The following is a 27975-nucleotide window of genomic DNA, read 5'->3' on the forward strand; positions in this document are numbered from 1 at the left end:
TCTGTTTGCCTGTATTAAATGTGTGCATTTCACTAATTGCTTCTGTTATTTTGTAATATTTTTATGCACATTTTAACAAGAGGTCCCATTGCAGTGTTCATATTAAGGGACCCCTTTCTGTATGCCTTTGTCCATATGTAACTCCCTCAAAATAAACTCAAACTCAAAGCCAATATTTGCACGAAAAACTTTTTAAATACTCATTTTTCCCAAAAAACAATCAATGATTGGAATGCCCTGCCCGGAAATTCCAACTGGTCTTTGTTGACTCTTGCTTTTCGTGACCCTTGTATATCTTTGTATGTTCGCTTTTGGTTGTACAGTCGATCCCGGATATATTGAACCCGGACATGTCAGATTATTGCCTATATCGAACAGTTAAAAAATCCCCTTGGGAATCCCATGCAAAAGTATAGCGCTTATGTTCGCGTAAATACAACTCCCGTGCACCGGCGTATCGATGTATCGAACTCTATGCTAAGCTGTGCCCTGGCAAGTGCGCTTCTCCCGCCATACCCCACTCCTGCAAGTACGCTCCTCCCATCGCACCCCACCTCTGCCAGTACGCTTCTCACGAAGCTCTCGCGATGTTCCCGCGATCTCATGCGCGCCGCCTCGCACTCTGAGAAAGGAGCTTGTGGGTAAAAGGCACGTGACGAGGAGCACTTGGAGTGCGATTGGGTGTGGAAGGGAGGGAGAAACCACGCTGATCGCAGGCGCCTGTTTCCTGTGTTTTGGTTGGCTGACACCGAGGTCAGTGCAGCTTAGGCTTGGGGTAGTGTGGAGATGTGGAGCGGTGCGTCTTTCGATTCGCTTTGTTCCTTTAATTCACGAGGCCAATGCAAAGGCTTGAGACTCGTGTGGTGCAATTCGTTTTTCTTTCCGCTTTTGGCACGTGTTCCGGAGCCATGGCCGGGAAAATACGCAGGAATTTGGATTTTTCAACAAAGGCAGACATCATTCAATGGGTGTAGGCCGGCGAAAAAAAGTCGTCGGTCGCCGCGGCGTTCCGAATCCCTCGCAACACCCTGAGGCATTCCGGGCGCCATCCCAGGCGGCATTACAGCACGCGATTTTGTCAGCGCTGATGATGGCGTGCAAGCTGTAGCGGAATCGCGGTGACGCGGAGATTGTGGCTGACATCATGGGTGACGAGGACGCAGACTCGAGCAGCGGCGAAGGTTCCGACAAAGACGACCAACCACCATGCACTGCAGCTGAACTTGCATCAGCTTTCAGCGTCATTCGCCGCTGTTGTGGCACAATGGAAGGAGCTGGCTTTTCTCATTTGGACACTGTCAACAAGCTTGAGGACAACTTAATGAACTTGATGGTGCAGAAGAAAAAGCAAGCAAAGATCACAGATTTTTTTCTTCCAAAATAAAGTGCTCTGGTCATCGCGCTGTATTTTTGTTTCTTTACGTGCCTTGGAGGCACAGATTGGTAAGTTCCCATTAGTCACGACATCGGGAAACTTCCTTAAGATGTGTGGAGTTGTTAGAGAAGATATTGACATGCATATTTTATATTTCGAATTATCAATATATCGAATTATTTCACGATCCCCTTTGAGTTCGATATATCCGGAATTGCCTGTATTTGCTCATGAGTGCCCTCCTGCTTGGACAGATGTCTGCAGTATTGTGAAAATAAGGAAGGAACACTCTTGTTTGTTCGAGCTTGGCTATACAAAGCAAAGAGAGTAAAGATGAGATAGAGAGCAAATGATGAAAAAGATGCGACAGAGGGCAAAGCCATCCTGGAGAAAGCACACTGACAACAGAAGCTCCCGCACCTCTGTAAAGGAGGCACGCCTTCGCAAAGATATCGAAAGATAAGAAGGAAAAAAGACCTTCTATAAACACACATCAGATGGCAGAAACACATTATAGTGGTGCATTACGGTTCGAGTATTTTAACAAAGAATTGCCATCGCAACGGCAAAGTGTCCTCCCTGTGCAGGTGCAGATGAGCATCTGCAAACGGACGCTCCGCATGCCAAAACAACATCCATGAAGGGGCACATTCCACAGCACACTAGCAAAAATTCAGACTGAGAAAACCGATAGAGAAAAGAAAGTACGTTTTTATAGAAGTACACTAGAATCAACTCGGAGCTTGCCAACTTGGTGTTAGTGCGCAGTGCATCATTTACATGGCAGGACAAAAAAATTGAAATGTACTAGTGACATTGAAAGAATTAAATAACAGCAGATGCTTTGCACATCATCGCCATGTGAAAATATGTTTTCTTTCCATTAATAAATACGAATATTGAGTTTGATGCTGAGCAGCACATTCAAATTAGAAGATGTGATGTGCTAGGCCTGGTTCAAGTTAGCGTTTCTAGATTAGCAGGCCTTTCTCTACATTGCATGATTGTTTTTGCAGTGGAAGAGGGTCGACTTCAGGCAGCTCCATGTGCACAACTGGGACGCGTGCGTGGGCAAGTTAAAACACATGCAGACCGAAGAGCTCGTAAGTTATGCCATGAATTTGTACTCTACCATTTGAGCATCGCACGCGTAATGCGAAGGTTGTGGGATCGTTCCCCACCTGCGGCAAGTTGTTTTTTGTTTTCATCCACTTTCATTTCCATTAATTTATCAATCTTTTATTTTCATTTATTAACACAAGTAATTTCCCCTGTGTTGTCCATGGTGTCAGTGTTTGCTGGCTTCTTATGATATGTGTATTCATGTACTTTTGAAACACAGGTATGCTGTGCATTTTACCTCGTCAGTGAAAGACATCTTCTCGGCTAGTTTGTGTTCAGGTGTGTTATGATTAAATGCTGCAGCACTGGAAAAGACAGAAATCAGGACAGGAAGGAAGTGGAAGTTGCAGAAGAGGATCTTTTGCTCCATGTTTTGTGTGCTGTCTTGTTTTGTGCTCTAGCATGTAATTGTGAAATACCAACAGGCAACAACCCAGACAATACATGCTGGCAATGCTAGATGTTGCCGAGTGTTGCAGAGGCACAAAAGAGGAGTCCTGCTGCAGCACACCTCATACATAACTCGTTCTGACGGTGACAATACATTTTTCAGTAAAAGCTTGTTAATTGCTACAAAAATTCGAATTATACAAAATTCAAACTAATGAAAGTTGGAGAAAAAATAGCACAGTTAAAGCGCGTATCTAGTCCGATGTAGCGGGAGCATGCGTGCGCACACACTACGTCACGTTGGAAAGAACAAAACATCCACTGGGAGCGAGGACTTGCGCAGTCACCATGTCGGAAGCGCCTCGCTTGCTCAGTATGAGGGATAACGTGATGCGCTCCTCATAGGTTTAGCTGTCAGCACTCATTAAGAACACCACGCGGAAGCTTTCCTGGGCATTTCTGTAAGTTCTCTCGAAACAAAGGAAGTTTTTTATTGACAAAATAATAATCTTGTGCAAATAGAAATCACAGAATGGTTTACAGACACCATATGCTTGCCAAATACGTGCGGTAAACATGTTCCTATAGTGGGCTGTCGGTACAGCCAAATGCAGTGATTGCACATGTTTGCGGTGATTGAGTGCGCATCTACATGCATGTCCATGCACATTGTTTCACTTTTGCTGCAAGCACGTTTTCGCACCATACCGTGAGCTTTAGGCCTCAGCATATGATTATTTGACAGTACACAAGCAGCCATTGTTGCGTGGACATTATCAGAGCTGTCCAAAAAATAATTTCGTTATAGCTAGGGGCTTTGGCACCTACGACGCCAACTTGTGATGTCCCATCGCAATGATTCAATATTTTTATTTCTTTTCTTCTTAAGTCTTGGATGTTTCAATATAGTTGTTTCTCAAGTTGTGTCACACTGTATGTTTATCGGTCTTGTCAGTGAGCAATTACCTGCTGCTTCTTTTTCTTAATCCAATACATTTCATTGTTTGGTGCTACATAAGCATGAGCATATGCCATGCCTTTCTACAGCGAAGCTGTATATGGCTATAGTTTCATGCATTTTTGTTGTTTGGGAACAAAAGCTATCATCATTAATGTCTCATACCCCCATAAGCATTCATACTCCTGTAAGCAAGCAAAATATGCAATGGCTCATAGCCCCGTAAGGTAGAGGCTACAAGTATTCGGCAAAGTGAAGCGAACAGTGCCTAAATTCTTTCTAATCATGCGTACAACATACAGATGCTGATGAAGCAACATTTACCGGGCCTGAAATAAATCGTTGGTGCACACAGGCACAAGACGGGGTGGTTCCCTAGTTACGGGACCCCTATGTTCCCAGCAGCTCCTGGCCTCTGTCCGTCAGTGCGAGCTGAATCGGTAGGGCGGGGCTGGATAACAAGGTCTCCCATCGCTCAAGGGGTTGGTGATTGGGGGTGTTGGTGGGAAGGGGAGGAGGGAGGTCTTGAGTTCTGTGCACTCCGCCAAGATGTGTGGCAAGGTTGCGCACACTTTTTGTTGCTGCTGACATTGATATAGAACCAGAGCGCGAGATCAAGAAGTATGTTTCTAAAATAGATTATGCCCTACTGCGAGAAAATCTATTGGCCATTGACCCCAGTGTAATATACCATGATGACGTCGATACAGAGTTTAGTAACCTAATAGACACGCTTTCGCAAATGGTTACTACCTGCAGCAGAAATATTAGTGTTCGCTCCTACGAAGCACCACTATGCCCTTGGATGACTGAGCCAATCCTCGCCGTTCTAAAAGAGAAGGATTCATGGTACTGTAAGTGGAAGCAACACAAGGATAATGTTTACTATTCCAAACAATTTAAGAACCTGCGCAATAGATCCGTGTCGATGATGAGGGCACGAAAAAAAGCATATTACATGCGTCTCGTTGAACAGGCTTCTGGCAATTCACAAAAGGTCTGGAAAATAATAAATGAAGTTGCTGGCAAAGCCAGTTTGCGCCGTGTTCTCCCGGAAGAAATAGATCGCAATACTACAGAAAGATTTAATTCCTTTTTCACCAATATCGGCCCATCATTGGCTGCTCAACTCCCCGAATCACAACAAAATGCTGCACCCAATACAGTTCTCAATACTTTTGTAATGTTTGAAATCGAACCCCATGAAATTACATCCATTATTCTCAGCTTACCAGGCAATAAATCTGCCGGACTGGACGGAATTTACCCACGCATACTTAAGGAAAACACTGATATCTTAGTACCCATCTTATGCAAACTTTTTAATCATTCATTAAAATGTGCAAAGTACCCCTCTGCACTAAAGATTGCCAAAGTTGTCCCGGTATACAAAGATGGAGACCGATCCAACCCGTCAAGCTACAGACCCATTTCTGACCTAAGTGTTATTAATAATATTTACGAAAAGATTTTATCCAATAATATTTGCAAATTCTTAGAAAAATATAACCTACTCTGTCAACAGCAACATGGATTTCGAAAACATCATTCAACGGCAACTGCAGTCCTAAGCCTAACTCAATTAATTAATACAGCATTACATGAAAACAAACTGGCCGCTGTTGTATTTGTTGATTTAAAGAAAGTGTTTGATACCGTGGATCACGCTATTATGCTCAACAAATTAAACCGCTATGGATTTCGCGGTGAAGCCTACAGCTTACTTTCCAGCTACATCGAAAACCGTCAACAAGCTGTAGTTATCAATAACATCATATCATCACTTAAATATTTACAGACCGGGGTTCCTCAAGGATCCGTTTTAGGGCCCATGTTATTTTCATTATACTTGAATGATTTGCCGAAGGTCCTAAGTTGCTGTGATATTTTAATGTATGCTGATGACACTGCGATCATTGTAACCGCAGACAACCATGAGGATCTAGAAGCAAAGACAAACGCTGAATTGAAAAAAATTACAAGCTGGTTTTTTACTAACAAGCTTACGATTAATTCAAGCAAAACCAAATATATGGTATTTAGCTCACGAGCAAAAGTCATTGACAGCTTCCAAATTAACATTTTCATTAACGACCACTCACTAGAGCGAACACGCTCATTTAAGTATCTTGGTGTCATTCTAGATGAACATCTTCACTGGAAAAATCAGATTAGCGCCATCTGTTCAAAGTTGGCTTCTGGCTGCTATGCCTTATTACAGGCCCGTGATTGTTTTAACACACATACACTGCGTACCCTTTATTTTGCCCTTATTAACAGTCATCTAACATACTGTGTAGAATCATGGGGTTTAGCATACAACACTTACCTTGATCCTATCCGGCGATTACAAAAACGGGCTATCCGAATTATAACACAAAGCAAGTATACTGAACCAAGTAAACCAATTTTCCAGTTATTAAATATCCTTCCTTTTGATCTTTTGCGGTCTTTAAAGATAGCGCTGTGTGTAAATAACATAGTAAAATATAACCAACCTTTCAATGCCTCCCTGTTTCGCTGTCCTTCTCGACTGACGAGAAACCTCACACATAGTAACTTTAATCTGCCACCGAATAATAACATCTACAGTGAAAGATTGGTGCAGTTTTCAGGAGCCAAGATTTGGAATGCTTTACCCCCAGAAATAAAACAGTCCCACGAAACAAATAAAGCATTAAGAACATACTTTTTTAGCCTTATTTGATCTATGTGACAGTCGTTCGCGGTTTGTGTTTGTTGTACAGTGTTGTTCATTACAGATCTTTATTCATTCTCCTGTAAAATGCACATTATATTATTTTCTCCTCATTGTATAGTGTACTTTGGTCTTTCGCCGTGATTTTGGGCTTTCTATTTTGCACAAGTGTTGTGTCATTGCCATCGTGTATTTTTGTTTCTGAACCCCACACTAGCCTCTGGCTATGGGTTCAGTCAGTGTCTGATAAGTTGTATGGCAAGAGTAGAAATAAAAAGAAATGAATGAATGAAGGGTTGGTGATTGGGGGTGTTGGTGGGAAGGGGAGGAGGGGGGTCTTGAGTTCTGTGCACTCCGCCAAGATGTGTGGCAGGGTGCGCTTTTCTCTTCTGCAAAAAGGACAAAGCATATCATATTCCGCAGGGTACATGCGGTCCATCAGTACGGGATGCGCAAGCGATCCCGCCTGCGCTCGACGCAGGATCGTCTGTTGTTGCTTGGTGAGTTTGGGGTGCGGTTCTGGCAGTCTGCACCTCTCCTCTCGGTACATCTGGGTAATGTCCCGAAAGCTGGTAACCGGGTGCGGTAGCTTTACCGGCTCGTGCTCGGCCCAGATTGACATTTCTCGGGCATGGTAGTCGACGATGGTGTTGCCTGCTACCTGCGAGTGAGCCGGGACCCACACAAGGTCTATGGCTCTTCCCGGCGGCTTGTGCTTGGCTAGAATGGCTCGGGCCGCAGAGGAGATTACCCCCCTGTGGAAGCTTCTGTAGGCTGTCTTTGAGTTGGTGACTACGGTGTCCACGCTCGGCTGTGTGAGTGCGAGGGCCACGGCCGCTTTTTCGGAAACTGTGGGGTCTGCTCTCTTCAGGGATGCACTGACAATCAGCCTGTCTTTTGATGTAACCACCACCGCTGCACGGTCACTGTGTTTTCAGAGCGAGGCGTCCGCGTAGAGGACCCTGGGGTTCTCTTCCAGCTTCCGGGCTAGGGCTTTGGCTCTCGCGGTGCGCCTCTCGTTGTCTTTGCCCAGCGTCATGTTCCAGTAAAGGGGTTTGGTCTGAATGATCATTTTCCAGTCTTCCGGAAGGGCCGTCTTGATGGGTACTGGCTCGATCTGCCATCCTATCTTGCGTGGGACTGCTCGTCCATGTTCCGTGTGACTGACCCGGATTCTCTGCTTAGAGAGGTGGGCTTCGATGACCTCCTTCTCCGTGTTGTGGGCACCCATGTCTAGCAGCTTTCGCATAAACGAGTATATGGGCATGCCCAGTGCTTGTTTCATTGCCTGACAAAGCATTTTGTTTAGGGTGTACCTATTTGCCTTCGTCAGCTGGAAACACGGGGCGGAGTAGGTAACCCGCGACACGACAAACTCCTGTACCAGGTGCATGGCATCGTCCTCCTTAAGGCCTCGATTTCTGTTAGATACCCTCTGAATCATACCAAGAATCTCCCGGCTGTAGTTTTGATCTTTGTGATGGCAGCCTGTGCCTTCCCGTCGCTCTGAAGTAGTAGACCGAGAATCCTAATCTGCTGTGTGGGCTTGATGCTCGTTCCGGCGATGGTGGTAATCACGTTCGGTGGCAGCTCCTTCTTGGATTTTCCCTGTTGGATCATGAGCAGCTCTGATTTCTGGGGAGCGCAGCTCAGTCCGCACGACTATGCGTACTTGTGCATGGTTGTTGCTGCCCACTGCAAGACTTCCTCCATCCAGGCATCGGATACGGCTCGGGCCATCCACACTGTAATATCGTCGGCGTAGAATGTGTGGTCCACGCCTTCGATTTGCTTGAGTAGATCGGGCAGGGGCAGCAGGGCCAGATTGAAGAGCAGGGGCGACAAGACCGATCCCTGAGGGGTGCCCCTATCACCGAGTTCGACAGGGTCCGACTTCTCCTCCCCTATCCTGATGGTCGCCGTTCGGTTTGACAGAAAATCTTTTATGTAACCAAATGTCTTTCAGCCACACCAGGTCTTGTTTAGATTCTGCAACACGCTTGCATGGGACACGTCAAACGCTCCCTTCAGGTCGAGGGCGAGTATCCCACACGGCGCTTGCCTCGTTGCCAGCTTGATGACCATTTCGTGGAGTTAGATCATCACATCTTAGGTGCTGAGATGTTGCCTGAAGCCATAAATCGTCTCCGGCATCTGATCCGTTTCTTCGAGGTGCTTCTGCAGCCGGTGAAGGGCCATAAGCTCCATCACCTTCCCCATGCAGGATGTGAGGGAGACGGGCCGCATGTTGTCTATTGTGAGGGCCTTGCCGGGCTTTGGAATGAAGCGGACCTCGGCGTCCTTCAATTCCTTCGGCAACTGCGAGCTCTCCCAGGCTTCGTTAATGTGCTCTTGGAGGCCGCGGGCCGCTCTACCGCTCATGTTACCGAGTAATTTGTAAGGTCTGGCGTCCCTGCCAGGTGCCTTTCTCTTGTTACTGTCATCTATCGCTGTCCACAATTCCATCATGGTAAACAGCCGGTCCACTTTTTTGTTGTCAGGTCCTTCGTACTTCTCGGGCACCTGGTACTGGCCCTTCTCTGTCTTTAGGTACTTGGCCTTCAGGTCTTCCAGGAGCCTGTGGCTGTCTCCCTTCTACGTGTTCAGTACTTTGGTGAGGTTGCGATTGGTCGCAGTTTTGCTACCTAGTGGGCCGATCAGATGCCTCAAGAGACACCACGTCTTCTACGTCGAGAGCTTGCCCTGTAGGCCATCGCAGGTCTTCAGCCAATTTTCCTTACATAGTTTGGCCGCGTTTGGCGCTTGGCCAGCTTTCCATTGTGTCTCTGACATTTCCACCGCCGCGTTAACGAGTATCAGGCTGCCCACATGTGGGTCAATCTGACGTCCACGTACGGTGTCTGTGACATCGTTGTGATTTCTTGAGTAATTTATCGAGGACCTTCTTCTGGTCCCTCACCCATTCGGTGTAGTAGGTCTTTTGTGTTTCAGCTTGTCCTGATTCTCGCTCGGTGCCTCCTCTTGTTCTTGGGTAAACTTTCTCATCTTGTCGCAATCCGTGATCTGCGCCGTCCCCAGCACAGCCCAATATCGGGAGCCTCGGATCGTGATGCCGATCACGCTGTGGTCAGACCCCAGGTCCACTTCTTCGCTTCTCCAGGAGACGTCTAGCATGCCCAATAACCACGACAGGTCTGGCGTGGTGTCCCTTGCGGCATTGTTGCCTCTTCTAGCGGTTACGTCCGGCTCGTTCAGGAGGGCCATCTTGTGAGCCTCCATTGCTTTGGCCAATGCTTTTCCTCTCTTGGACTGAAACTGACAGCCCCACGTTGTGTGAGGGGCGTTAAAGTCGCCAAGGATCAGGAACGACCTGGTCCCCGCCAACCCTTTTGCCTGGCTCACGATGCGGTCAAATTCGTACTGCCATTGTGACGGCCGGCAGTACGCGCTCATTACAAATAAATTGCCCGAGCTGCCAATTTCTCTCACATGAATATCGACCAGCGTGTGCTCGCACCCACCTTGTGCCATGATATGTTGAGTTGCCGCCACGTTGCTGCGGATGAGCACTACCGTCCGGTTCTCTGTGGGGTCCGTGTAAGTGACATACCCTGGGAGTCTTGGTTTCCTGTTTGTTTCTTGTAGAGCAATTACATCGGGCTTGTTTTCTTGCCCGGTAATGTGTAATAATAGTTCCGCTTCTTTGTTGCGAATTCCACTGCAGTTCCATTGATAAATTACGATGCTATCCCCCCCCTTCCCCGGTCTTCTTCTTGTGCTTCTTACTAGGCTTCTGCATCATCCTTTCCGGACATCTCGAGTTGATTGAGCCTTTTCGCAATCGCGCCTTTGATTTTTTCGGCCCGCTCCTTTTCCAGGGACGTGAAGTGGTTCCTCACCGATGTTGAGGCTACTTTTGGTGCTAGGCGCTTGTGCTTCCCCGATGGCGTGCGAGGCCGACTCTTGACAGCCTCGAGTCGGGTGTCCATTTTGCCTAGCCTTTCATTAATTTGGAAAATTGCGGCCAAAGTGGCTGCCAGCTCTCCTCGCGGGATCTGTGTCGTTGCCGTGGTCGTGGTCTCTGCGGTCACCGCTTCCTCTCTGCTCGCGGGGCTCATTTCGGTGTCCATTGCCTCTTGATTACTTAATGCACGTTGCGTAGCCCCAGCCTCTCCTGCCGCCCACCCTAGGTGGGGTGAGGGGGGGTCCCTCCGCGGCAACCTGCGCAAGCCTGCGGCATTGTTTGCTGGCGTGCTGTTGTTTTGGGGGCTTGCATTTGCCAAGCTGCCGTTATTCGCCAGCGTTTCAATCTTATTCATAAGCGCCCGTATTTGGGCATTCTGCTTCAGGATCTGAGCGTTTTGGCGCTCTATGATCCTCTTAAGTTCTATCACTTCACTACTGTCCTTTCGCACATTCGCTTGTGAGTTAAGGTGTTGGGAAGGGGTGAGTCGTGGGAATTCGGTGTCGCTGGTTCGAGCGACGGGAGACTTGTTGGTCCAGCCCACCTTTTTCTCGGCGATCCTTCGGCGTTCAGTTGACTCGCTCCGGGACCTCGAAGTGGCCCCGGATCTCAAACTGGTACGGGAGCGCTAGCAGCGGTTGCCGCCGCCGTTGCGACCCCCAGATGGTTTTTTTCGATCGAGCGCGACTCTCGCAGCCGTTTCCGCCGCCACTGCTGTTGCTGCTGTGGCCTGGCGTGTGTGACCGGCCCCGTTGTTTGGATGCACTACGGTGGGATCCGCCTGCAGGACCTCTCTTGTCTCGGTTCCTTCTCCCAGCGTCTTCTTCCTCTGCTCGGCGCCATTCCCAGCGTCCCCGGCGGACGACGTAGGGAGTCTTGAAGCGGGCTTTGCAGGCCTTGTCCGTGGTCAGGTGTTTGCCTCTGCACGGGCCACACTTTGGGACACATCTGTGGTCTCCGGCGGGGTTGGAGATTCCACACCCTTGGCAGCTTGTGTTCGAAGGATCCGGGCACACGTCCATTCTGTGGCCCACTCTTCCTCACGCATGGCATATGTCGATTTGTTTTCTGTGCAACGTGCACTCTGTGAGCAGGTTACTGTATCTCACCTAATTGTGTACTTTGTGACCTTCGAAAGCAATGACGACTGATCGGGTCTTACCCATTCGGTTTGCCTGTAGGGCCGTTGGGTTATGCTTGTGCACAACATTGTCCTGAATCTCCTAGGTTGTATCCTCGAGCGGGATGCCCTTATGACGCCCTTCACCGTGTCGTGGGGGGCCGCCTCGTAGGTACTTATTTCGTGTGCCGTGCCGCGTGTGTTGATAGTTCCTACTGCAGCGTATCGGTCGGCGTGCTCTCTCTTGGAGGTTCTCACCACTACGATATTTTGCTGTAGGTTGGGGCACATGACGTCTTCACTTGCTTCATTGGCGGGGATCTGTGCCGCCGCTGCAATTGCAGGACTTAGTTCAATGCGCATCACGTCGCTCACGTGGAGCCCGCCTCGCGGTCGGAACACCATCTTTATGTCGCCGCGCGGCAAATCTGCCATGCACGTGCCCTTCAACAATTTGCCCTTGTTTATACGTTTCGCCCTTGAGTGAGGTGTATCGCTGCCGGCGGCGCCACCGCCAAGGTTGTTGCTCCGACTGTTGACATCAGCCGTGGCCTTGGCGCCATCTTGGCTCGTTTGAAGTACGGGATTTAGAGGGCGGCAGAAAGTTAGGTGGGCGGATGAGATTAAGAAGTTTGTACGGACAACATGGCCACAATTAGTACATGACCGGGGTAGTTGGAGAAGTATGGGAGAGGCCTTTGCCCTGCAGTGGGCATAACCATGCTGATGATGATAATGATGATTTAGGCCTATCTTGCCCATGCCTTTGTGCCTGACTCTCTCACAGCAGTTTTCCAGCCTTGCGATCTTGTGCACTGGTACGGCAAAATTTCGATGCCGTCCACCTCTACACGCATAGTGGTAATCATTTTATGTCAATGCTCACTTGCGTAATCACCGATGATTCGATGTTCCACTGGCGGCTTCACCGAGTCTCGGGCTGGGCCTACCGCTTCGCCGGCCAAGCCTGAAGTCGACGTTAGGCCCAGCGGCGGACGCTCATCTCGGCACACAAAAGTCCTTTAAGTTCGGAAAAACGGTCCCCTACTTCGGAATTTAGGTTCCCGATGGTCCACACAACTTCATGCATCCGGTCAATGCAATTTCATTAAGGTGCGACTCAAAAATCTGGCAGTTCAAAGCAAAAACATTGAGCCCAAGTGAGATGCGCCCGCTCGCTCCCTTCATTGTCTTCGTACAACATAAAGAACAGTGTGTTAGAAAGTGTTATCATCAATCACTGGCTCATACCCTCGTGAGCAGTGGTTCGTACCCTCGTAAGCAAGCAAAAAGCGCAATGACTCATAGTCCTGTGAGGTTCATCGCTACTCACTTTGCATGAATTAGCTGCGATTATGCTACTGCTGTTGTCATTGTTGGTGATTTCAATGTGGACATTTCAGTACCGGGGTAGGGGTAGGGGCAGTGCAGGGGTACTGCTCTGCAAAGCTATTTCAGCCCGCTGTACGTGTTTCGATGGACCCGCGGTGGGCGCCCTTCAGAGAACCAGTGAGGACAGCGCTAACCAACCATGAACTTACTTCAGAGAACTGCGGACTACGGGAGCAAGAAGAGTCCCCCCCCCCAAAAGGGTGCTTTGCGGTGCGGGGGCCCCAGGATTCGTCACAGTCTGCTGACACATGTGGCCACTACAGGAGAAAGGCTGCTCTGGAATTTAGAGCTGCCGGCTGGGGTCGGACGTGACCATCTGGCTACGGGCACGCAAGACAATGGACACCACGACGGCCGCGTTGCGAAGGTCAGCTCTGAGTGCTGCGAAGGTCGTCTGCCCTCGGTGGGAGGGGGGAGGCAGTGAAAGTGCGTACGTGTGTGTGAGCCCTCCTCCTCCCAAAAGGCGGGTAGTCCACGATGATGTCGAATGATGACGTTGAACAGAGTGTTTATAAGCAGCTGTTTGTCGCTGCTACAGTGTGCTTATCGTCGTGCTTGTGCTCGTCAATGTACTCGTGAGCTGTGTGCTCGTAAGCTGTGGGCTGTATGCTCGTCTTGCGTGCTCCATTTGGGAGCCACGCTTAGACTGTCAAATGTATCCCTTGTTTAATATGTAAATACTGTAAATAAACCCTGTTCACCAAGTTCCTCCCAAGTTCCTCTCTACAACTTTCAAGCCTTACAAATGGTTGCAGCGGCGAGATCGTCCGACAATTCCTACAACTGTATGCCAGCGGTGGGATCGTCTGACAAATCTTACAGCGTTTGCAAGGTTTACATATCCCTTAGTAGACACAGGAGCCGATTACTCCGTCATGAGTGGACCCATCGCTGCCTAGTTGAAGAAAGTTATGGGAAGGCCCTCAAATTCATACCGCCGGAGGACACCTCATCACGCCGACCAGAATCTGCATGGCAAGAACTACCGTTCATGACCGGACTTCCCCTGCCACCTTCATTATCCCCCAACAGTGTTCACGAAACCTCATTCTCGACATGGACTTCCTGAACCAACATGGTGCAATCATTGACCTGAAGTCAAAGTAAATAATGCAGACGGAAGATGTGCGATACCGCCGGAGAGCTCTCGTAGTCTCCATGCCTTAAGCATGCTAGAAAGTCAAGTCAGCATCCCGCTTCCTCCAGCATCGTCATTTTCGTCGGCACCAAAACACCTGCCAACGTAAAAGGCGTCATCGAGGGTGACCAACGTCTATTACTAGACCGTGAAATTTGTGTCGCAAGAGGAATCGCTCGACTGCATGGAGGAAAAACTTAAGTGTTGCTGACAAACTTCAGCCAGGAGTTCAAACACATCAACAAGGGCACTACGATCGCGTACATCGAGGAAATTCTACCCGCCGTGGTTGCTCAGTGGCTATGGTGTTGGGCTGCTGAGCACGAGGTCGCGGGATCGAATCCCGGCCACGGCGGCCGCATTTCGATGGGGGCGAAATGCGAAAACACCCGTGTGCTTAGATTTAGGTGCACGTTAAAGAACCCCAGGTGGTCAAAATTTCCGGAGTCCTCCACTACGGCGTGCCTCATAATCAGAAAGTGGTTTTGGCACGTAAAACCTCAAATAAAAAAAAAAAAAAATCGAGGAAATTCTGGAAACCAGTAATGCGTTTGTCCTCTCGGATTCTGTCGCATGTTGTACCCCGACGACCATAATTCCCGAACCAGACTTCGACATAAATCCAAGTCTCCCCATGATTAAGCAGCAACAGCTCAGAAGCCTGCTCTGACGATACAATGGCTGCTTTTTGACGTCGTCAAGGATTCGACAAACACCAGTCACAAAGCATCGAATGATCACTGAAGAGTGCGCTCGACTACTCCGCCAGAGCCCTTAACGAGTTTCGACACGAGAACTTTGAGCTATAAGAGAACAAGTCGACGAAATGCTGCGCAATGACATCATCCAGCCGTCGAAAAGCCAGTGGGCATCTTCTGTAGTCTTGGTGAAGAAAAAGGACGGAACCCTACATTTCTGTGTTGATTATCATCGACTTAACAAGATCACCAAGAAGGATGTACACCCCCTTTCACGGATAGACGCATTAGATCGGCTCTGCAGCACAAAATACTTCTCGTCGATGGATCTAAAGTCTGGCTACTGGCAAATAGAAGTCAACAAGAGAGATCGCGAAAAGACCGCCTTCATCGCGCAAGACGGCCACTACGATTTCACGGTCATGACATTCGGACTGTGCTCAGTGCTTGCAACGTTGCAGCGCGTCATCGACACGGTGTTAGCAGGATTGGAGTGGCAGACCTGTCTTGTTTACTTCGAGGATGTCGTCGTCTTCACCGGAAATTTTGACAATCACCTTAGGCGGCTTGGGACAGTACTAGAGGCCATCAAGTCATTAGGGCTCACTCTGAAGCCAGAGAAGTGCCGCTTCGTTTACAATGAGCTTCTGTTCGTAGGTCATGTCATCGGGAAGTCCGAAGTCTGCCCCGACCCGCAGAAGACTGCTCTCATCACAATGTTCCCACAGCCCATCGACAAGAAGGCAGTGTGTTGATTCCTTGGCATGTGTGCCTACTACACGCACTTTGTCAAGGAATTTTCACGCATTGCTGAGACGCTGATTTATCTAACAAAATGTGATGTCGAGTTCAAGTGAGAAACGCCGCAGGCCGACGCATTTGAAGAACTCAAACGATTCATGCATTCACCACCGGTGCTTGCACGCGTCGACGGGAACACCAATACTGAAATTCACACTGACGCCAGTGGCCTAGGCCTCGGTGCCGTCCTAGTCCAGAGAAAAGACAGACTTGAACGCATGATAGCTTACGCTCGTCTGTCGTTGTCAAAAGGGGAAAGCAATTATTCTACAACCGAAAAGAAATGCCTCGTCATTGTTTGGGCTACAGTGAAATTTCGCCCTTACCTATATGGCAGGCCATTCAAAGTCGCAAGCGACTATCCCACCTTGTGTTGGCTAGCGAATTTAAAGGACCCTTCAGGACGGCTGTCCCGGTAGAGCCTAAGACTGCAAGAATATGATATCACTGTAACCTACAAGTCCGAACGAAAACACTCTGATGCCGATTGCCTATCACGCGCCCCCATTGACTCACCGCTGCAAGATGAAGAAGATGACGACAGCTTCCTTGGCATATTAAGCGTGGAAGACTTCGCTGAACAGCAACGAGCAAACCCGGAGCTGAAAAACCTCATCGAGTATTTGGAAGGGCACACCAACGTTGTCCCTAGGGCATTCAAGCGAGGATTATCTTCGTTCTCGCTTCAAAACAACCTACTCGTAAAGAAGAACTTCTCACCAGTTCAAGCCAACTACCTTCTTGTTCCCTCAGGGCTGCGTCCAGAAGTATTGCACGCTCTACACTATGTCCCGACCGCTGGGCAGCTCGGATTCTCCAGGACACTATCGAGGATACAGTAAAGGTATTATTGGCCGTGCTTGACCGCTGACGTCGCCTGTTATGTAAGAACATGCCGAGACTGTCAGCAGCGACGCAAGACGCCACCGACAAAGCCAGCGGGATTACTACAGCCAATCGAGCCTCCTTGCCTACCGTTGCAGCAGATCGAGATGGACTTGTTGGGACCCTTTCTGATGTCAACTGTAAATGAGTGGATCGTCATGGCGACAGACTACCTCACCCGCTTCGTTGAAACGAAAGCACTGTCGAAAGGTAGCGCAGCCGAAGTGGCGAAAGTCTTCGTCGAAAACTTCCTGCTGCGACATGGCGCCCCAGAAGTCCTCATTACCGACAGAGGAAGGGCCTTTACAGCGGCGCTCACCCAAGCCATTATGCAATGCAGTCAGACAAGGCACAGGAGGACAACTGCCTACCACGCACAGACGAATTGTCTTACGGAGCACCTGAATAAAACCCTCGCCGACATGCTAGCAATGTACATCGACGTCAAACGCAACACCTGGGATGCGGTCCTGCCGTACGTAACATTCGCTTACAATACGGCGGTGCAAGAAACAACACAGATCACGCCGTTTAAGCTGGTTGGCAGGAGGAACCCAACGACAATGCTCGACGCCATGCTTCCGCCCGTCTCTGACGAAGAGAATCTTGATGTCGCTACCCATCTCCAGCGCACCGAAGAAGCCCAACAGCTCACCTGCCTACGGATCAACAACCAGCAGCATACTGACAGCCGACATTACAACCTCCGATTACACTTCGTCGAGTACCAGCCCGGCGACCCTGTTTGGGTTTGGACCCCGATTGCGACGCTATTTCGGACTCTACAAGGTCATTTGACGTATTGGCACACTGGACTATGAGGTCGTGCCAGACGGCATTTCGCATTCACAACGGCGCTGCGCACGATCTGAAGTGGTCCATGGGGTGCACCTTAAACCGTTTTATGGACGCTGACGAACTTCCTTGTTTTGTTGTTCTCTTTGCTACGGGTGTTTTTTATTACTTTTGTTTGCAGCATCGGGTCGATGCTTTTTAAGAGGGCAGTATTGACGCGTGTACTTGTTTGTCTTTATCGGGCGACACGTTTCACCTCCTAACAAGTGTTATCGCGTAGCGCAGTGCACGCCTGCTTGTATCGGAAGTTCCTCGAATGTTATTGATGCTTCCATCCGCTGTCTGTGACCGAACCTTGTGTAATCTGATCGCGTGTGTGCACGACGCGAATAATGTATTACTTTGTGGAAGGCACGCGGGTCCCAGTGATTACTCTGGAACATTCGATGACTGATGTATAAAAGCCAACGCGCTTGACCCGCTGATCAGATTTTCGCCAATCGCCGACTGTTTCGCCACTCTTTGAGTGTAGCCTGTTTTCTAGGGCACAAGTTTGCCCAATAAAACTTCGCAGTTGCTTTGCAGCTGCTGGGGACTGAGGGCCAGGGTTTGATTGTTGTATTCATGTGGGAGGTTGGGGCCAAGTACTGCACCAGGGTGGCCAATCCTGCTCTGGTGAGGGAGTGCGTTAGCGGTTCTGGTCACCGGTATCAGGCCGCACTCCAGGCCTCTAGGACTGTGCAACTGACCAAGAAGTGGCTTCAAATGGCCTGTGGGGCGAACGAGTGGCAGAAGGAAAAGAACAAAAAGGACCTACGCATTGAGGAATGAACTGGAAAGAAAGCCTGCTGCCGCTGTTTTGAAGGAGCTTGAGCTCAAAAAACAGTGTTGGCTAATGCCGAGATGCAGGTGTCCCTCGTACAAACCAAAATAAGCTCTTTAACACAGTGAAACACAACCCTGAGGTGTCGTGCCCGGGCTGAGAGTGTGTCAGGACAGTTGAGGTTGACTTATGAGCTGTTGAGAGAGAATTTCAATTGTGACAAAGTTTGGACCTCAAGCCACTGAGCTTGATAGTTGGTAGAAATAGCTCACATTGGAAAATATTTGCTTTTGTATGCATCTCTTCTTTATTTGTATTTGAGAATGTCCAACTCGATTTGCAATGATTTTCGAAGACATATTATTTGCTGTGCATTTTACTTACCCCTGCCTTCTATTATCTTTTTTGTGTAACGCAAACACTACTCCTTAGTTTACAAATTGGATTAAGTTGTTTTTTTTTTTCATATGCTTACTGGAGAGTGACAGCGTCGGGCGATATAGTTTCAGCCTGACTTGACATAAAACATAGTTCTGCATCAATCAGGTTATTTTGTAAAGGCACTCAGGGAAAACCTGGACAACTCGGGAAATTTGGAAATGTCAACTTGGTAGACACCCCGATTTTGTATTTACCATGTTACTATCTTAGTTTGCTACCAATGTATCATGATATTTATTTATTTATTTATTTATTTATTTATTTATTTATTTATTTATTTATTTATTTATTTATTCAGGTACCTACAGCGCCTGTTGAAGGAATTTTTGTAGGGGGGATACAGTTGAAAAAATACATTGTCATGCAGATGACACTGTAAATAACAAACGACAAACAATAAAAATACAATGCATTCCAATACTGAGCAAACTGATAACAATAGAATCATGAAAGCAAGAAATGCGTAAATATTGTCATATGAACAAGCGTATACAAGAATTACATGATATGAAGAATACCTTAGAATGGAATACCGAGAATGGAGAATACCTTAGTAGCTTGCGATTCGCTGATGATATTGCCTTGCTTAGTAACTCAGGGGACCAACTGCAATGCATGCTCACTGACCTGGAGAGGCAAAGCAGAAGAGTGGGTCTAAAAATCTACAGAAAACAAAAGTAATGTTTAACTGTCTTGGAAGAGCACACCAATTTACAATAGGCAGCAAGGCACTGGAAGTCGTAAGGGAATACATCTACTTAGGGCAGGTAGTCACTGTGGATCTGTATCATGAGACGGAAATAATCAGAAGAATAAGAATGGGCTGGGGTGCGTTTGGCAGGCATTCTCAGATCATGAACAGCAGGTTGCCATTATTTCTGAAGAGAAAAGTGTATAATAGCTGTGTCTTACCAGTACTCACCTACGAGGCAGAAACCTGGAGGCTTATGAAAGGGTTCAACTCAAATTGAGGACGACGCAACGAACTATGGAAAGAAGAAAGATGGGTGTAACATTAAGGGATATGAAAAGAGCAGATTGGGTGAGGGAACACACGTGAGTTAGTGACATCTTAGTTGAAATCAAGAAAAAGAAATGGGCATGGGCAGGACATGTAATGAGGAGGGAAGATAACCGATCATCATTAAGGGTTACGGACTGGATTCCAAGGGAAGGGAAGCGTAGCAGGGGGCGGCAGAAAGTTAGGTGGGCGGATGAGATTAAGAAGTTTGCAGGGACGGCATGGCCACAATTAGTACATGACCGGGGTTGTTGGAGAAATATGGGAGAGGCCTTTGCCCTGCAGTGGGCGTAACAGGCTGATGATGATGATACAAGAATTCAAAAACGCACAGCAACACAGCACAAAAATTTAGTTTAATAAAAGTTAATTCAACAAAGGAGTCACAGAGCATTTTCAAAAGAAGATTGGGAGGCTGACAACTTCTTCTGGCAATTCATTCCAGTCGTGCACTGTTGTGGGAAAAATTGAGTTTTAAAGACATTTATACGGCACTGGTATTCTTGAACCTTTAAAGAATGATCTAAACGGGAGGATATATAGCTGGGGGCTTTCATGTATGACTCTTTAGACAAACCTGTTGCGCCTATAAAAATATTGTAAAATAGCTTAAGTCTAAGGTATTTGCGTCTGTCTTGCAATAGAGGCCAGCCCAAATTTTTGCACATCTAAGAGCTGCTTTTTGTGAAATTATAGTTTGCGGACACAAACCTTGCTGCTCGTTTTTGAATTTGTTCTAGTTCGCTGAAAAGTGTTTTTGTTTCAGGGTCCCAAGTCGCACAACCATATTCTAAGATGGGACGCACGTTTGTCAAGTAGAGTGTCTCCTTCAAATCAGCAGGGGCCTGCTTGAAATTGCGTTTTACAAAGTTTAACACACGGCTAGCTTTGGCAGCAATATGGTTTACGTGGTTGTTCCAAGAAAGGTTGTTTGCGAAGATAACACCCAAGTACTTGTAATTCTTAACAAATGATAAGTTTCTGTCCTCTAAAGAGTACTGGGTAGGTAATGGATGCTTTTTATTTGTAAATTGCAGAACTTTACATTTTGAAAAATTTAATGTCATGTTCCATGTTTTGCACCATGCCAAGACAGAGTCAAGGTCGCTTTGCAATTCATAAGAGTCGCTTGTACATGTGACGTCATGGTAAATGCAACAATCGTCAGCATACAATTTAACCCAACGGGAAACTCGGTCAACTATATCATTGATAAATATTAAAAAAAGAAGAGGGCCCGAGACTGATCCCTGGGGAACACCCGATAAGACTGCAATATCAGATGAACTTGCGCCTTCAAAAATGATGCGTTGCTTTCTACCGATGAGGTACGCTTCGAGCCATTGCAGCAGGGTGGGTGCAACTTTGAGGGTAGACAGTTTCAGTAATAATAAATTATGTGTGACAGAATCAAAAGCTTTTTGAAAATCCAAAAATGTGCAGTCGCAAACGTAGCGCAATTGCGCTACGTCCGTCCACGTCTTGTCCTTTACTTAATATCGTCTCTGTAAAACTGAGCGCAATATAAGCATGAATATTGCAAATCCTAGCTGAAACTGTATAATCAAAAGCCTTTTGTACTTAAACATTCTAACTGCTTTTATTTGTTTCCTTTTCTCATTTGCTGTAACCCACTCCCCTCTTTAATGGCTTTGGCCGAGAGAGTAATAATAAATAAATAAGTCATTCTTTCTGACCAGATAAAATTTCTCCAGGCTCTTGACTTCCTGTGCTACACGACGACACAGGCTGGCCTGGACTGCATAATAACTGAACTGTGAACTCCTTTGGGCATCCCTCTGCGCAGGTGCTGGATAAAGAAAGCCTAGACCCTGTGTTGTCTCGCAACAGCCAACTGGAGGCAGTGCAGCTGGTGGTGCTGGAGGTGAACCCGCTGCAGCTTGTGTGCCTCGCCGGGGCCTTTCCTCGCCTCCGAAGCCTGTCTGCTACGATCACCCGGAAAGGGTGAGACCCCCATGCGCTCAAATCCACATTGCCTCAGCCTGTTGCACATCGAATCCCTGACCACGTAGCATCCACATCAAACTGTGAAACACTGAAATAACCCTAATTTGCTGTAGTACTACAATTCTGTACAATTCGAACCCGCTTATAACAATAATCAAGTGCCAGGAAAATCCCATTGTTATCACCCATAGTCGGTACAATAAAACCTCGGTTATTCAAGTTTCACTAGGCCGAAAAAATTGGCCGAACTAACCCAATGTCGAATTATTGAAGGTATTAAGAAAATAAACATTTTTTTGCAATTTATATCGCACAATGGCAAATGACAGCGAATAGCGCAACCTCACTGCTGCGCGACAGCCTCGTCTAGTGCACTGCCGGGTCATGCATGCAACAAATACATATGTTGCACTGGTCTTACGCTAGATTTATTTCATTGTTCTTACATGAGCTCTGTAAATTCTGTTGCTTTTACATTTGGGCTTTAGCAATAAAACTCAGTAGAACTCATCTCGCAACAATACCTTGATTTGGGCGAGTTGGTTCATCGTGACTGTTTTCATACAAAAGTGCTAAAGACAAAGCGCCAGTGCTGTCGTGTGTGTTACTTCGACTTTGTCTTCGTCTTTAGTGCTTTTTTATAAAAACCCATCTCACGATAACTGTCAATGCTTTATTGTTCCCGTAGACCGGGATGCGGCCTGATTGATTAGATTGGGGTGGATACAAGCTTATTGCTTAAGCTTTCATATTTTATTCCATGGTTGCCAACAGAGTATTCCTGTTTGGCTAAATGCTGTTGATAGGCACTACCCTCCTTCATCATCATCAGCCTATTTTATGTCCACTGCAGGACAAAGGCCTCTCCCTACGATCTCCGATTACCCCTGTCCTGCAACCAATTCCAACTAGCACTAGCAAATTTCGTAGACCACCTAGTCTTCTGCCATCCTCTACTCCGCTTTCCTTCACTTGGTACCCATTCTGTCACCCTAATGGTCCAACAGCTATCTAATCTGCACTTTACATGACCTGCCCAGTGCCACCTTTTTCTCTTAAAGTCTATTAGAATATCGTCTCGGCCCATTTGCTCTCTGATCCAAACCACTATCTTTCTGTCTCTTAAACTTATGCCTAGCATTCTTTGTTCCATCGCTCTTTGTGAGGTCCTTAACTTGTTCTCAAGCTTTTTTGTCAATCTCCAAGTCTCTGTCCCATATGTCAACACTGCTAAAATGCACTGATTTTGCATTTTATTGTACACTTGATTTAGTTCACATATCCTTTATGTAACTTTATGGTATTTTCTGAGAAATGCCTACAGGCTTCCTTTCTAGTTTCATGCTACAGTAGGGTTTATGACAATTTTTCCTTGGTGTGAATTTTGCTCGCCTAGCAAGCTTCTGAACAACTGATTTGCCGTAACCTAATAGTCTTCTGCAGAGCCAAATAAAGCATACCTTTTCTTTGTCTGCCTGTATTTCACTCATGTTGGCATTTACCAAGCTGCGCCAAGACGCATATTTACTGCTCCAAAACAGACCATTCATGCTCCAAACTTGCTCCAAAGTGCTAAATTTACTGCTCCGAGAGCTTCTCCAAAGCTTCCTTGGCTGCTTTCATCTCTATTGTAAGGGTTAAATGGACATATTCCACATCAACATGTTCAGTGAGTCTTATTTTCAAACAAAAGAGCTGCTTCGTACTTTCTAACATGTCAGATCAGAATCTACAGCACACGGGTTCATTATGCAAAATAGAAGTGAGGCGTGCAGACAGCGCACAAGAGTAGGGAAGTGGACAACATGAACGCCGACTATCAGCTGAAGGGAGCACTGAGGCGAAAAATGAAAGAAGACACAAAACTCATCTGCGCATGCTCGGGAATGGTAACACCACGTGTCAATCAGGTACACGTGCTGGTCTACGTGAGAAATAACTGTTAAGGCTCTTAATCTCTTCCTTATGTAAAGTAATCGAAGGCTGACTCACGCACACACTTCCACCATTATAGATATGCCATGCCTCTACCATAAGACGCGTATCATCATTCTTATGCCTGTACAATATCGCGCATTCATCTAACTCTGGCTTGCAGTTACAATCTCGGCAATGTAGCGAAAGATTAGAAGGCGATCCAGCGGTTAACGACTTTTTATGTTCCATTAGCCTCTGATTGATACACCATCCCATTTGCCCTACGTAGAACTGGCCGCAGCTAAGGGGAATCTTATAAACCACACCCATACGACATTCAGTAAAACTGTTGTTCTTATTGTGCTTCACTGGACAAATATCTGTTCGTTTTTTGCCTTTTACCCGCTCCTTTTTATTCTGTACAGCAGCGCATATCTTACCTAGCTTATTGGGAGCAGTGAAAGCAACATTAACATCATATCTACTAGCAACTTTTTTAAGCCTGTGCGACACTGAATGAATATACGAAATAGCCACTACTCTTTTTTTGCTATTACTGCTTTCTGTAATCAAGTCCGTCCCTCTCGAAACCGGCTTCTTTAGGCGCTCAGCCACAGTTGCCACCGCTACACTAGGATAACCTGCTTCTAATAGGCGCCGGACCTGCGCATTAAAACTGGCGCTCATTTTGTGCTTGCAGGATCTTGTGAGGGAAGACTTAAGGCACGACATGGCAATAGGCTCGTATTAGTAAGAGAACTTTTGGAGTTAGCAAGAGAACTTTTGGGGGGATATCACATTAAAGAAAGAGGCACGAGTTGTATTAGTGACACGTCTGTTTTTCTGTTTGAAAACGAGTTGCAACTGTTAAAAACGTCACTGGAATCCCTCTAGGCAACACTGATGTATGCATGCGCATTTGTTCATTCTCCCTGTCCTTCTGTAAGAATAAAATTAGTTGAAGTTCAGCGCTCAATCTGTCGTTTCGTACTCTTCCTTCCCAAGTCTTTATTTTCCTTTTTTGGCGCAACAAGTATTCTTAAGATCCCAACCAACTCGCCCAGCAACCAGTTCTACCCAACTACATTTCTAGTACAGTGGGCCCCTTTTCTACCATGTCTACTTCAAGTTACATCAACCATTTGAGTCTTATTGTGCAATCAGTGTGTCAGTCTAGGTTCATCGCTCTCTGCTTACGGAAAGGACTTGTGCCAGCCGAGGTCAGTTTCCTTTTTGGTCCTTTCAAGGCGTCAACAGGTCATGTTAAGCGCATTTGCAAGATTCGTCGCTCGGAGTTGTGGGCTCAAGTCAGACGTAGCTGGGATGTCCTGCGTGTCCTTTGCTATGCTTCGTACCCTACCTGGATTTGCTGAGCAGCGTTTCAGGATTCTCAAACGTCAGGCCTCCCAAGCTACCAAATTCTTGTGGCTGGACTGCATTAGAGGACTGCTTCATGTCCCGAAAGACAAGAAGGCAACACGAAAAGAGGGTCTGTTGGTGCCGGAAGACCGTATCGTAATCCCGGGAAGCATCACTTGTGTCCTAGACAAAGGGCCGAAGTATAGCCATGAACCACGTATACCCGCCCATGAATTATTGGCCTCAAATAGACGGATTTCAAAGAAAGCCACCAGTTAAAACCAGGAGAGATGCCTCTTGGAAGGTGTTGATGCCCTCGGTAGAGCTCCGAACAAAGTGCGGTTCGACAAGTCCAGAGACCCTACAAGGACCATCGTAACTTTTTTCAAAGAAAATAACCTCCAGCTTCTTCAGTCTGATAAGGAAGGACGTTTTGTGGTCTTCTCAGGAGGTGTGTTTAGCGACAAGGCACAACAAGCTGTAGATAAGAACTTTGTCCTAGTGAAAGAAAAGGCAACAAGAGTCAAGAAACAAGCTGTAGCCCTTCGCACAGAACTTCATTTTTCAAGGTTAGTCAAGGCAATAAGTGATTGTAAAATCTCACTAGGAAGGAATTCCATTCCGTGCCATCATAAGCGAGAAAGGCTCTTGGCAGCAGATAGTTAGCCAGTTTCTTTTAAAAAACTTAAAAACGTTGCAAGTGAATGATCCTTTCATGACTTAGCGCTCTAGAGATGTAATTCAATTCCTGAAAGGAAACCCCTCTATCGCATACGCCTTTTCTGTGGACGTGGTTGATTTGTTTTACTCAGTGCCTTAACAGGAAATGTGTGCCTCCATTAGGGATTGCATTGATCGCAACGACCCTGTAGATTTTCAGAATCTAGTGGGCATATCCATTGACAGCTTTATGGTTTTATTAGAATTTTACTTAAAGTCTACTTTTATTTCTTTTAACGATGAATTGTATGTTCAACGACAAGGGATATGCATCGGGTCCTGCGTCGCTCCTGTGCTGTGTGACATTTTCTTGGCTTCAATTGACCGCGACCTGCACAGTTCCTTTGACGTTAGGTTCTACCTTAAGGGTTTTAGATATGTCGATGACTTTTGAATTCTTTTAAAAGGTAACCATGATTTTACCGTTGACCAGTGCATTAGCCAGGTCTTAGTTGTTTTTAGACTACATGGGAAGGGCATGCTATTTGTACATGAAATACCTTCCCATGGCACTCTTCAGTTTTTATATCTGTCTTTGTTTTTTGACAAAGACCACGTATGTTGGCAGTATAGCCCACGTGCCCAGAAGGAATTGCTACCGTATGATTTGGCACACTCAAAGTTAGTTAAAAGAGGAATAGCCACTCTTTGCCTTGAATCTGCTCTCGTGAAGTCGTGCCACTACACGATGCAGACTAGCTTTGATAAGCAATTGGCGAGGCTACACACAGCCGGCTACCCGAGCTCGGTCGTTGGGGCGGTGTGTAACAAATTGCTCCAGAAGGTGAAGGGGAAAAGGCATGCGCCTAGGCCAGACCAAAAACGAGGCGAACCCCCAGTGGTGCCATACGTCCACAAGCTTTCCCACAAGTTGAAAAAAGTCGCTACTAGGTTTGGTGTGCCAGTTGTTTTCTCGGCACCACGCAAGTTGGCTGGACTGTGTCCGCACAGAAGCCGCGTTGACAAGAAGTCAGGATGCCAGAAAAAGCACACTAGACAGTACGTCAATTGTGTGATGGGCGTTATGTACGAAATACTGCTAAAATGTGGGAAATCCTACGTTGGACAAACGGGGAGATGTGTTAATGACCGGACCCGGGAGCACGAATTATCTGTAATCAATAAAGGTAATGCGCATTTACCTGCACATTGCACGATTTGCCTGGAAGGCAGATGCCAGCCACTGCTGCGTGAGATAAAGATACTTGGCAGGAGTGGTGATACGTTAGCAAGAGAACTTTTGGAGGCATATCACATTAAAGAGAGAGGCACGAGTTGTATTAGTGACACATCTGTTTTTCTGTTTGAAAACGAGTTGCAACTGTTAAAAACGTCACTGGAATCGCTCTAGGCAACACTAGTGTACGCATGCACATTTGTTCATTCTCCCTGTCCTGCTGTAGGAATAAAATCAGTTGAAGTTCAGCGCTCAATCTGTCGTTTCATACTCTTCCTTCCCAAGTCTTTATTTTCCTTTTTTGGAGCAACAATGTATTCTTAAGATCCCAACCAACTCGCCCAGCAACAAATTCTACTCAACTCCCCTAGATCTTCGAAGCCGTTGCTAAACTTTCAATCCAAGCATTCTAAATTAGTAAAAAACGGAATTGCCATGTCGTGCTTCCCTCACAAGATCCTGCATGCACAGAATGAGCGCCAGTTTTAATGCGCAGGTCCGGCGCCTATTAGAGGCAGGTTATCCTAGTGTAGCGGTGGCCACCGTGGCTGAGCGCCTAAAGAAGTCAGTTTCGAGAGGGATGGACTCGATTACAGAAAGCAGTAAGAGCAAAAAAAGAGTAGTGGCTATTCCGTATATTCATTCAGTGTCGCACAGGCTTAAAAATGTTGCTAGTAGATATGATGTTAATGTTGCTTTCACTGCTCCCAATAAGCTAGGTAAGATATGCGCTGCCGTACAGAATAAAAAGGAGCGGGTAAAGGGCAAGAAATGAACAGATAATTTTCTGGTGAAGCACAATAAGAACAACAGTTTTACTTACTGTCGTATGGGTGTGGTTTATAAAATTCCCCTTAGCTGTGGCCAGTTCTACGTAGGGCAGACGGGACGGTGTATCAATCAGAGGCTAATGGAACATAAAAGGTCGTTAACCGGTGGATCGCCTTCTAATCTTTCGCTACATTGCCAAGATTGTAACTGCAAGCCAGAGTTAGATGAATGCGCAATATTGTACAGGCATAAGAATGAAGATACGCGTCTTATGGTAGAGGCATGGCATATCTATAATGGTGGAAGTGTGTGCGTGAGTCAGCCTTCGATTACTTTACATAAGGAAGAGATTAAGAGCCTTAACAGTTATTTCTCACATAGACCAGCACGTGTACCCGATTGACACGTGGTGTTACCATTCCTGAGCATGCGCAGATGAGTCTTGTGTCTTCTTTCATTTTTCGCCTCAGTGCTCCCTTCA

At 46.8% G+C, this 27975-nt stretch overlaps 1 protein-coding gene across 7 annotated transcripts in view; it reads left to right on the plus strand.

Moving 5' to 3' along the window:
• The window catches only part of LOC135897804 (uncharacterized), a 419017-nt gene that overhangs the window by 296681 nt on the left and 94361 nt on the right, over window positions 1-27975 (plus strand). For all 7 annotated transcript variants that reach the window (XM_065426504.2, XM_065426507.2, XM_065426509.2 and 4 more), the window contains 2 exons: window positions 2392-2478; window positions 21390-21547. In XM_065426504.2, coding sequence (XP_065282576.2) covers window positions 2392-2478; window positions 21390-21547 — 245 coding nt within the window. The remainder of the gene's footprint in view (window positions 1-2391; window positions 2479-21389; window positions 21548-27975) is intronic.

This window comes from Dermacentor albipictus, chromosome 7 (genome assembly GCF_038994185.2).
Source record: "Dermacentor albipictus isolate Rhodes 1998 colony chromosome 7, USDA_Dalb.pri_finalv2, whole genome shotgun sequence".
Lineage (NCBI taxonomy): Eukaryota > Metazoa > Arthropoda > Arachnida > Ixodida > Ixodidae > Dermacentor > Dermacentor albipictus.